The sequence below is a fragment of the Lepisma saccharinum genome, chromosome 23, assembly GCF_977018435.1.
Source record: "Lepisma saccharinum chromosome 23, izLepSacc3.1, whole genome shotgun sequence".
Lineage (NCBI taxonomy): Eukaryota > Metazoa > Arthropoda > Insecta > Zygentoma > Lepismatidae > Lepisma > Lepisma saccharinum.
Window position 1 is genome coordinate 27,636,394 of NC_139251.1, and position 12,187 is coordinate 27,648,580.

The 12,187-nt window shown below is 37.8% G+C and overlaps 1 protein-coding gene across 4 annotated transcripts in view; it reads right to left on the reverse strand.

Annotated features, from left to right (window-relative positions):
• Positions 1 to 402: 402 nt before the first annotated feature.
• The window catches only part of LOC146005271 (uncharacterized), a 544,895-nt gene continuing 533,110 nt past the window's right edge, over positions 403 to 12,187 (reverse strand). For all 4 annotated transcript variants that reach the window (XM_083144386.1, XM_083144385.1, XM_083144388.1 and 1 more), the window contains 2 exons: positions 2,502 to 2,657; positions 403 to 1,814 (listed from right to left, as the gene is read on the reverse strand). In XM_083144386.1, coding sequence (XP_083000512.1) covers positions 1,023 to 1,814; positions 2,502 to 2,657 — 948 coding nt within the window. In that variant the 3' untranslated portion in view covers positions 403 to 1,022. The remainder of the gene's footprint in view (positions 1,815 to 2,501; positions 2,658 to 12,187) is intronic.

Consider the following 12,187-nt stretch of genomic DNA (forward strand, 5'->3'; position numbering starts at 1 on the left):
ATAAACACAGTAAGGAAGTTTTCGGACCAAAACAACATGTGGCAGGCGACAAGCTAAACATGACGCATGTCACTTTGAAATGAATGCTAAGAAATAAATTAAACATTTCATACCAAAGTGGCAAGACTACTGTGCATATGTTTGCATATTGCAATAATGAACCATTTTCTCATGTGTTGCCTTCATGTTTGGTAGCGCCTGTGCAGTGAATGCTATTCAGTGTTGTTTGTCTAGTTACTTTCATATGAAATCCCTGTGTCACTTTGGTCTGCTGCCTTACAAACCAACTTGAAGAGTACTGGGCATTTTCTGCCTAGAAAAAAAGTGCTGCATATATGTATAAAAAAGGAAAGCACCACTGACTTTGTCAGGAAATAATAATAACTTGAACAATCATTTGTTTTCAAATTGCTTGTAATTACTCAAAATTAAAATTAGAAGAAACATAAAGGATACACGAGAGTGAACAATGGATAAAATACTGATGTGTTGCTGTAGCAGACAAAGAATAACTGATGCTGCCGTAACGTACACTGGAGTGATTTGTAATATATAACATTATAATGGAATGAATGGTTGTGTGAATAATGAATTAAATACTACCTTTAAAATACCAGCATTGTCAATTTTCTTGTTCATTCAGTATCTATAAAATAAATACTAAATCAGTCTTAACAAATAATTTCATAAGTAAAAACGACTGGACACTTCTCCATTGCAACTTGATAAAACATGATCGTAGTATAAAAGCTCTAAAATCAACATGAACACACATTTCATTTCCTCTTGGCACTTCAGAATGAACTACTTATTCATAACATGACTATTTAAGGCACTAATGAATTTATTTTGGGGGGGCCTTAAGTCATTCACAATATTTTCTCTCCCCATCTGCTCAAAACAACATTGCTTACAATATGAGCATCTTAGTACTTGTTCACAACCCTCAAAGAAATACCAAAAAATGACTAGACTGTAATGAGCCTCACATCAACAATAATCCAATTACTTTCATGATTGTTCTATCTCTCAACTACTTCCATAGCTTGTCGTTTCTTGAATATCTCGCTCATCATTTGAACAGTTTCTGTCAGAAGGTTATCCATGATTGCACTGGCCACTTGATCCTTCACTGCGATCTCATCTTCATCATAATTTGTCCACTCCTTTTCTTCTTCCTGCAGCTCTCGCACTAAGAGTTCATCCACCTGATCTCTCTTCTTTCGACTCCATCGAATGATGAGGTTCTCCTTTTGAGCTTTCGGAACGAAACCGAAGAACACGAGAACTTGCCTCTCTACAATGCTTTGCAGCGTTTCTTTTGATTTGGGGAACATGAATGGTTTTCGTTTGAGGGAAAGTGGTTTCATCCACGATGGGAGAGTATGCTCCGATTCACAGCTGTACGCTTCTTCGACTAACTGTTTCGTAAGATCAAAAAGAAATTGTTTGAATACACGCTTGCTTCTATTTTGAATATCTTCTTCGTCATCACTTTCCGAATAGTAGTTCGGAGGTGGCTTCAATCCCGAAATGTCTCTTCCTTCCGATTTGGCTGAATACAAGGATTCTATTGCAGAGTTCACAAGTGCAAGGATGTCCGATTGATCTTTGGGCACAGCACGGAACACTTCGTTTGAGATTCTTGTGATGTCTACTTTGCTCAGAGGAATTCTTAGAGCACTCGAGGGAGCCGATGACTGTGGACTTCGGGAGGCCTGACCAGGTGGTGTGTAGGGAGGTGGAGGTTTATTGGGAATTTCACGAACAATGTAATATGGATATTGTTCCTGAGCTTGTTGCAATTGTTGTATCTGAAAAAAAAAAAAAGAGAGTGAAAAAGAAACATTAAATAATGTGCAGAAATATGTAAACATTAAAAAAAAACCACAAAGAAAGCATGCAGGAAGCAGGATTACAGCATAAACTAGAAAAGGGTTAAATCTCAATAGCTTTCACTTAGTTTTCAATGTTCATAATTTACGACCTCTTGACAACAAGACAATGACATTACCACTATGTCATCAGAGAGGTAGTATGGTAATTATACAATTCCAATCACAATGACGAGGGAGAATTGGTGAAACGTGCATAGAAAAAAAACAAAAAAAACTGAACATCCATGCCTTATCCAGTATCCAAAAGAAGAGCATTATGCTGACACCATGGAAACTGACAGTCCACTAATTTCTATTGGTAAATCTGTATTTTGGCATTTAGCATCACTTTTCTGACAATTTTGGACTAATTGTGACAATGAGGGATGATTAGATGAAATTGATGAAGATGCATTCACAAAGAACAGCCATACTCAGGCTGGGCTCAAACCCTGGAACATCAGTGGCAAGATAGAAAGTCGACCATATAACACATTCGGATACTGAGCTGTCGAAAAAATCTAATCCGTAAAATGCATGCTACATAGTGACATTTTCAACTATGAATAATGCATATTGGAAGAATGAACTCAATATAATGACACAGAAATGTTTTGAACCAACCTCCTGTTCGATCTGAAGTTGTTGAAGCCGAAGTTCTTCTGCCTCTCTTCTTCTGCTTGTGAGCCCGAAGTCGTCATCAAACCATTCTTGAGTGAAACCTTCATTGTCGGTTCCTTCAGATTCACCCACTGTCGAAAGTCCAACACTGAATTCCACCTGGAAAAGGGCAAAAGGATATTAGTTCCATCATGTTGTGCATGTAAATCTATACATAACAACATACTGTGCTAGCAGTATAATACACTCCTCACAAAAAGTTTGGTATATTGTTATATTAGGCACAAGAAGTTTGGAATATTGTTATATTAGGCACAAGAAGTTTGAAATATTGTTATATTAGGCACAAGAAGTTTGGAATATTGTTATATTAGGCACAAGAAGTTTGGAATATTGTTATATTAGGCACAAGAAGTTTGGAATATTGTTATATTAGGCACAAGAAGTTTGGAATATTGTTATATTAGGCACAAGAAGTTTGGAATATTGTTATATTAGGCACAAGAAGTTTGAAATATTGTTATACTAGGCACAAGAAGTTTGGAATATTGTTATATTAGGCACAAGAAGTTTGGAATATTGTTATATTAGGCACAAGAAGTTTGGAATATTGTTATATTAGGTACAAGAAGTTTGGAATATTGTTATATTAGGCACAAGAAGTTTGAAATATTGTTATATTAGGCACAAGAAATTTGGAATATTGTTATATTAGGCACAACAAGTTTGGAATATTGGTATATTAGGCACAACAAGTTTAGAATATTGTTATATTACGCACAACAAGTTTAGAATATTGTTATATTAGGCACAACAAGTTTAGAATATTGTTATATTTTGCAATAGGTGATAAGTATGGTGGCATATGTCAGCGAAAAGACAGATAGATACAGTGCCGTGCACAGAATTTTCGAAAGGGTGGGGTTATGTGAACATTTTTTAAGTAGTCAGTTCTCATTTTGCTATATTTTTCTGCCTTTGACATTCTTTTTTTTAGAAATACTGGACCAAAAGGAGGGGTTAAGAACCCCAGCCAACCCTCTCCCCTTGGGCATGCCACTGGACAGATATCATGTGTTGTTGCATTCCAAGGCTGCGCCTATCACCTAATGCCTAATATAACAATATTCCAAACATTTTGTAAAGAGTGTAGTTAACATTCTTGCAATTGGTTTAGGGGATTTTACATTTGATTCTCAATAGGATGACTGAGGACTGTTGGTACATGCTGACCTAAATGGTTTAAGGGGAAAAAACATATACTATTTCATGGAACACACACAATTTATATCGGTCTAAGGTGCTGTGCTTTGGGCTCCAACTGTGGGACGGCATGAGTTTGAGTCTGCCTGGGTTCAGTCTCTGGGTTCTTGGCCTGTGTATAGGACCGGTGGCAACCCAACATCATGAGGAAATTGGGGAGCTACGAGTGAGAACCGTAATCCAGTCTGGGAAATCTATAACGGCTGAGGGTTCAACGTGCTCACCCCACGTCACCCCATTACCGGTTGAAGAACTCCACACCTCTAGGTAGGATTGTGGGAGGGAGACTGGCAGTTGGGAGATAGGCCAAGGTCCTTCAAGGGTTGTCGTGCCACGGATTATTATTATTACTATATATACCTATGCAGACTACATCAGTTTCGACACATTAAGGTCTAGGTCTCCTAAACGTAAGAATGAAGCATTCATACACTGATCACCAATCAAGAACAGGAATAGAAGTATCATATTTACAGAACATCTCCAAACACGTCTGCTTAATTAGTAGCAGGTTGTGATTGTGGTGTGTGCCAATGAAAACCACCAACATTTACTTATCAGTATTTGCCATGCAAATTCTTAGGTATGTGTGTGTGGGGGGGGCAGCACAGGCCACTACGATGCCAGTGGTCCTGGGTTGAAATTCTGGCAGGGGCATGGATATGTTCTCTTGAGTATCCTTTCATAAATTTCATTATATCTATCACCACTCATCCTCATCTTTGCGGTTAAGCAAGTGTTAACACTGTTGATCCTTGTTTCGATGTTTAATGAAACACTAAAATGCTGACCAAGGTGAAATTCATTGTAAAAAATACACTATAAATGTGATGTTTCAAACTTACAACAAGGTCTTCTTCAGACTCTGAACCAAATCCAAAACAAGTAAAATAAACCAAATCAATAAATTTTAGGTAGGGCTAGCTGGTGGGGGTCACTTATGTTTTAGCATGTAAGAAAGATACAGATGGAGGATACTTTGTGTGGATTTTTCCAGCTGATTCTTGAGCACTCTTATTTTTCTCTAAATCCACCCCTCTTAATATAACGACTATTGAGGAGATGATTAAGGGGAGAGGATACAGAACTGGAAACAAAAAGATGAAAAGAACCTCGTAACATCTCCTTCAAGTACTACTGTAATTACATGCACAGAAAATAACTTGTTTAGTATTTAAAAAAATTGGCAAAACAAAAGGAACAAAAATATTTGAAATATAGAAGATTGACTGACTGATATGGTTTATTTTACTTCGCCTTTCTGCCACTTGGGCTAATCGCGAAGATGAGGATGAGTGATGATACGATGAAATTGATGAAGAGACACTCACAAACACCCATGTCCAGGTCAGGATTTGAACAAAGGACCTTTGGCATTGCAGCGCCCTGTGCTGAGATATAGAAGATATGAAGTTGTCAGCAAACAACTTAAACTAGTGGTGCATTCTGAACATTTGACCAGTTTAACGCAACATTTCTTATTTTGTGTATATTAATTAGATTTAAATAAAAACCAATGCAGGCATTCAAGTAAAACAAAAACAGGAGTCTGACAAATTCAACTTTCCTGGCAATTTCTATGAAATATGTTGGTTTACCGGCTGTAAACCAAACAAAATGAGAGAATACCCCATTGTTACATTAGCATTTTATTATTTCCAGGCATAAAAAATCCTCATTTGACTCATTTTGAATCTGGGGGTTTCGTACCAGAATCTTCCGTCTGGGTGGGGTAAGTTTGAATTTAGGGGTGTAAAGGCAACCAAATGATCAGAAATTGGGATTTTGTTAAGAAAAAAAAAAAGAATAGGGGTGTGGTGAGGAAAGTTTTGGGGGAGGATGCTGAAGATGCAGATTTGAAGGATGAAACCGAATTAGTTTTCTCTTTCAATTTAATACTATCCCCATGGACGTCCGCAGAATTTTTTCCAGGGAGGGGCAAGGAAGGTATTTTTTCCAGGGGGGCAAACAAGCCACATTTTCCCTAATAATAGTGTCCTTCCCTCAAAAAAAACATTGCTTAAATTTAAATTTATCATGCTCCTGCATTAATTAACACATATTATTGTGACTGAAATGTAATTATATGTGTGAAATATATAATTTTTAGTTTACTTTCATTTTCCAGGGGGGATGCCACGGCCCCCTGCCCCCCCTTCAGACGCCCATGACTATCCCAAAAAGTGTATTCCTACATATTTCAAAATCCTCCCCTCTTCTTTTTAGTGGAATCTGAATCAAATACAAATGTTGAGATAAAAGCTACATCTGTACAGAAAAGGACTGCTTGCTTATCTTTCAAAGTCAACAAACTATGTGAACCTGACAGCTTTATCAGAATAACCAGGTCAAAAGATATATCTATGATCAGATCACTCAATATTGTTTTTTTTAAATGTTATCTCTGATAATAAAAGCTTAAAATTACAGGACTACTCATGAATTATCATCATCATCGGTTATGCAGAAGTCTGCATCTGCTAAAGGATATTTGAAACATAATTACACTCAAGTAAATACTTTTGTGTGAGTAATTTTTTTATATAAGGTAGGAATATTAACTACTATGCACAACTGTATGTGATTTCAAGAAGAGATGTGTTCTTACCAATGAGACTGAACATCTAGAGTGGCTATGTGGTCTCACAGTTCAAGCAAACTGAATACATGTGTGTTTCTCCCAGCGGCCGTTACAGGATTAATCATCTACGGGTGCTGAGGGGGTGTGGAATGATTGATTGATATGTCTTATTTTACTTCACTTTTTGTGCCATTCTTGGCTAATTTGCGAAGATGGGGATGAGTGATGATGTGATGAAATTGATGAATGGACACTCACAAACATCAATGCCCAAGCCAGGATTCGAACCCGGGACCCCTGGTGTCGTAGAAGGTATGCTAAGCACTCTGCCAAAGGGTGTGGAATGAAACTTAGGGGGTGCAATGTTGAAAATTTAGATAACATGAAATATGCATGTATGCATTACATCAACCACCAATCAACTTTTAATATGCTTCTATGAAAATATGCTAATGAAACAAAACTACTAGTGACTACTTCATTTTACTTGTTATGTTAACAACTATTAACAGGGGGATGCCAGGGACCCCTCCCCCACAAAAAAAAAATATCCTGGCAAAATAAATTCATTTATACCTGCCAGGGAAGTTTTATCCCCTTCACACAATTGAAATATCATTCATGTCCATTAATGGTCCGTCCAGTCATCAAAGATTTCCCTGCTGAAAAGTATGCAGCCTTGTGGATTAAACAAGGGCATCATTCTGCAACTGACCAACCTCAAGGAGACAACAGCAGACTGTTTTTCCACTTAAGTTTTCATGGCATAGTGCTGATATTTTACAAGTAGTAAAGTCTTCACAAGAAACTTGTAGGTTAAATGGATGTTAAGTTTGACCTTGGCAATAGAAATTTGGTCAAGTTTTTAGTGTTAATAGTTCAACAACTCCTTTTGTGCATAATTTTAGGGTTTCTTAGAATGTAAATACACTGCTTCTAAATTACATGTAAATGTTATCATAAGGTCTAATGATCTAGTTTAGGACCAATGTTGTAATGTTGTAACATACTTAGAACTGCAAGACAAGTTTAGTTTATTGTCTGACAATATACATGCAAATTACATATCCAAAAACCTACCTCCTAAAATGAAATCACAAATATATCACCGAGTGCCCCAAAGGGCAAAAGCTTAAATCTCACAGTGTTAACAACCACCACATTTTCTTGAAATTTCAAACAAACAAAGCCTTTTCAAGGCAAGCCAATGACTTATATTGTGTCTTTTAAAGGTTGAACATATTCTTAATATCAATGCTGAGGAACGATAGAAAACAACTGGTGATCATTGTTCACACACCCCTGTACAGAAATGCAAATGTGGTTTCTCCTTCAGATTAGGAACAATTGTTTGCCTGTTGTATGCAATGAGATTGGTCTCATTTCAGTACCTAACATTGCTCATAATTTCAGTAAGTCATAACATAATATGACACTGCAAGATAATAGTGTATTCGGTTGAAAATAGGTCTTGAAAAAGAAGTGCTGAAGAAAGTTAAAGGATGTGCAAGCAACTCATAGTTGAAATCTGCATTCAATTTGCCCCACAAAATGAAAATCAATTTCAGGTTCTCTCTCTTGAGACTTCTAACTCGCAGTTTCTTAATATTTGCCATGTGCATGAACAAATTGTTCTAAGTCATCGCTTATTAATCAAAGGGTTCCAGGTTCAATACTAGGTGGAGACTGCACTAAAGATACATAGTGAGTGGTATCCTACTTCAAACTATAGGTCCAGTTTCGGTTATCATTTGTGTGCATAAAGTAGACTTACAACAAACTCAAAATCAAATTGTTGCCCAACAGATTTAACTCACGAAAGTGTCCTTGTTGTTGAGCATCCACTATACTCGCTAGACTTGGCTCCAAGCGACTTTTACTTCTCAAAAATCATACTAGTGCTCAAACAGAACCAGTAGCGCATTTGCAAATTTGTCGGCGAGGGGAGTTTTAGGGTGGAAGTTTGCATAATTTATTATTCGGTTTTGGGGCATTATGGATGGGGGACTTAAAGTGAGGAGTTACAGTTACGCACCATGTGTGCATTTATTTCAATATCGTCGGAAAGGGTACTGCTACTAAAAAATAACCTGGGCACATGAAAGAGTATGAATTTCTCCCCATGTTGCAAGTGGAAGCGTTTTTTTATGTCGATTATTAAGCTAGACAGGATATGATAAGTGAGCGTTTTCAGAATCCCATGTATTTGTTATGGAGAAATAAAACTCAACAACTTCAGCTTAAATTTGCAGCTAATCAAATGGAAGTTTCGACTTTTCCGCTGGTCAAAATCATCATCAATCTGTCGTGTTCCCGTTAATAACATTTTCTATGTCATCGGAAGTTTGATATTCCCAAGAGAACAAATCAAATAATATCCCTATACGCACAATGCATTTCTCCTTGACTTCTACGGCCATCCTGGCAGTGGTGCCAAACCTGATGCGCATAAAAGAGCTAAATTTCAGCATAAATGGAGTTCAAACTGACCTTCAATGAGCTAGATTTACGAACGCTGGATAAAGCGCCCCGTAGGGTAATTTTAAATGTCAAGGGGGTGGGGGCGCTGCTACGTTAACTTTAAAAGTAATGACAATTTATTCTTAGTTTTCCGGCGGCATCACCCATCTCAATAATCCACCGATGGTCGTATGAAATCGAAAATAAAGGATTCCGGGATAACAATATTATGTCAAATTGATCTGATTTGTTGTTTTAAGTCCACTTTATGCATAGTAAGGCTAATCGGGATTGGACCTGCAGTTTCAAGTGCCTTCACCTTGTATCGAACCCGGGACCCCTTGATTACAAGGCGACGACGCTACCACTGCGCCATCGGGGCATTATTAAATGAAAGGGGTACAGAGAAAACTTAATTTAAAGATATTTTAATTGCCGTACTAATACTTAGAGGTATAATGGATTCCTAAAACGAGGCTCCAAAAATGTCCCTTTCCATTCTAAAAAGAGGGGGAAAAGCGGTCACAATTTTTCCAGTGTTTGGGCGTACCGAGTTACTTGTACGGGTATTTACCAGGACGAAATATGCTTTGTTGCGTTGTTTTTAACTTGTGCTGTGCACGCAAAGTTACTCTGGGAAAACAGAATGTGATGCCTGCGTAAACAGGTAATGTCTTTGTTGTGTGACAAAATAACGGCAACTGCTTTTTAAAGTACCAGTAACTGTAGTGCGTTACTTTTCGAGTAACCGTGTAACTTGCCCAGAGATTTATCCACACACACCGACATTTCCTCAATACCCCCATAAAAATTTTCACAAAGACCTAATTTATGGCAATTTTGATTGTAATTTTACATTTACACTCCCTAATTACGAACTTAGAAGTTAGAACCTCCCAAATGCAATATTCTGGATAAATCTTAAACTTGCCCAACTTTGGTAACAGTAAAATCATCCTTGTTGCTTCTTAACGTAATCGTAATGCATTACTTTCCAGAGTAACTTACCCATCTTTGTTAACTGTAAAAGTAACTGTTGCTTTTAAAGTAATCGTGACTGTAATGCTTTACTTTTTCGAGTAATTTACCAACTCTGGTAATTGTAATACGGTGCTCTTCATGTAACTGTAAAAGTAACATTATTGCTTTTTTAAGTAACCGTAATGCGTTACTTTCTCGAGTAACTTACTCGGTTCTGACAACTCTAAAAGTAATCATAACTGTGATGCGTTACTTTCTCGAGTAACTTACCCAACTCCGGTACATGTAAAGTAACCCTGTTGCCTTTTTAAAGTAACCGTAACCGAGTTACTTTTTCAGCAAAGTAACAGTAACTCAAAGACTTTCGAGAAATAACTTCCACCAAAGATTGCAAGTTTGCATCCAACCTGCTGCAAGTGCACAGAGTCCGGACAGCATTAATCAACCGTGGCGAAGATTAACACCTCGTTCCGAGTCGCAAGTTTTAGCTTCTACTCCTGATATTACGCGGAAAGCGGCGTTTATCATTTTTCGTGATCTCGCCGATATACGCGGGTAATTTATATGGAGAAGTGAGTACACGACATCGGCATTTCGCCTCGTCGTTAAAACAGGCGAGTGCTCTCCAGATGATCCATTAAACGTGCCAGAGAGTCTTTGTCGACCAATTTCATGCGCGTTCTTTCGGCTTTACTCGTTGTTTCATTGCTACGGACTGGACTTTTATGTAATTACTGGGTGGCTGCGCCACAATGAACGCAAATTCGCGGTTTTTCGAGATAAATTTTCGAAAATCCAAGCTCAAAATTGATTTGTGCACGTAAAATGTACCCTACTGCAATCATTAGAAAATGAAGGGCCAGGGGGAAAAACGATGAATGTTCATTCGAGACAATTTGCCAGGAAATGAAAAACAAAGTATTTCTTTCCATAAGAACGTTAATATATGCCAAAATAATAATGCGTTTTTCAGGCACTTCTCATCGTTTCCCAACCAAGGCCGTTCTCATTCTTATAGTACAGCTTCTGAACTATCAGATGGCGTTGCGATCTCAAAATGGGCGAAAAATCGACATTCATCGTTTTTCCCCCTGGCCCTTCAAATGTTGACCTAAAAAAAAACTTATTTGGGACAGTTCCGAATCATACACATGCGCTAACTGATTGGTTGATTTGGTTATTTTGCGTCGTTTTCTGTAGCTCTTGGCTAATCGCGACGATTAGGATGAATGATGAAGGAACACCCACAAAGAACACCCAGGAACAGGCTGCGTCCCCTGCTAACCACTCCACCGCGGAGGTAGACACATGGAGACGAGACTGTCCAGAGAGTCTGTTTTGTTTTCGGTCTCGTCACGACATACAGCAGTATAGGCAACGTACACACCGTGCTACCGCAAACATTCACAGCGTATAGAGGGCATTAAGGAAAACAAAACTTTCTTGATAACGTGTTGTTGTTTGACGCCTCGTTTCGACGCTACGAACACTCGAAAAACTGAATTTATCTTGCATGTATGCAACCACCTAAATTACGAGCCTCGGAAACGAAGTCTCGTTTCTATTTTTAAAAGGCCGAAGGGCCGGCCCTAGATAAGTGCGGAGCCTGGGACATAAAATATTCTCGGGGCCTATAATATATATATACCCAGTTATCTAAGAGCAAAAAACAGAACAAGTTGATGGTTAAAACTGAGAATTATGTGAGGCTAATAAAAGCTTCAAAATTACGTATCTTTTCATTTCAATTCTGATGTACTTCTGGTGCGACGTTCATTGTATTTAATTACAAAACTAGGCGAGTTCTAATATCAAACTTACTATAGCTCTAAAAGTGGCAATAATTAATCACATCAAATAACATAATTCTGTTTATTTCTTTACTTTTCATTGGATTTGGACGTCGTATTGAATTTACAGTGTTTCATGTAAAAAAATATATTTTCACATGATTTCATTCCATAAGTAAACGAACAATACACATTAACTGTTTTTGATACAAATATTTGAACACGATTTCATATTGTATCCTCCTTTGTTTAGAACATAATTTCAGTAATTTTGGATATGTTTAGGAATGTCAAAATAACCTATATCACATTAGTTACTTAATTGGAAGCACCAGCGTCCTATAAACAAAAAACGCACACAAACCTCTTTTTTCCTAGCGCGGGGCCTCGGGTGAGTGCCCGAGTTGCCGCCCTATAGGGCCGGCTCTGAAAGGGCGTCTCGGTACCATTCCTTTGGAATGATTATGACGCATTTCTTTATTTTTAACAATAAAAAATGCAAAGCAAAAGCAAAGTTCTCTCTTGTGCCACGCCATGAAAGCTCACAGGAAAGCGATCACTCTCAACGCCACTTCTGCCAGGAACCTGAAAGGCTGGGTGAGCCCTAGAGTCAC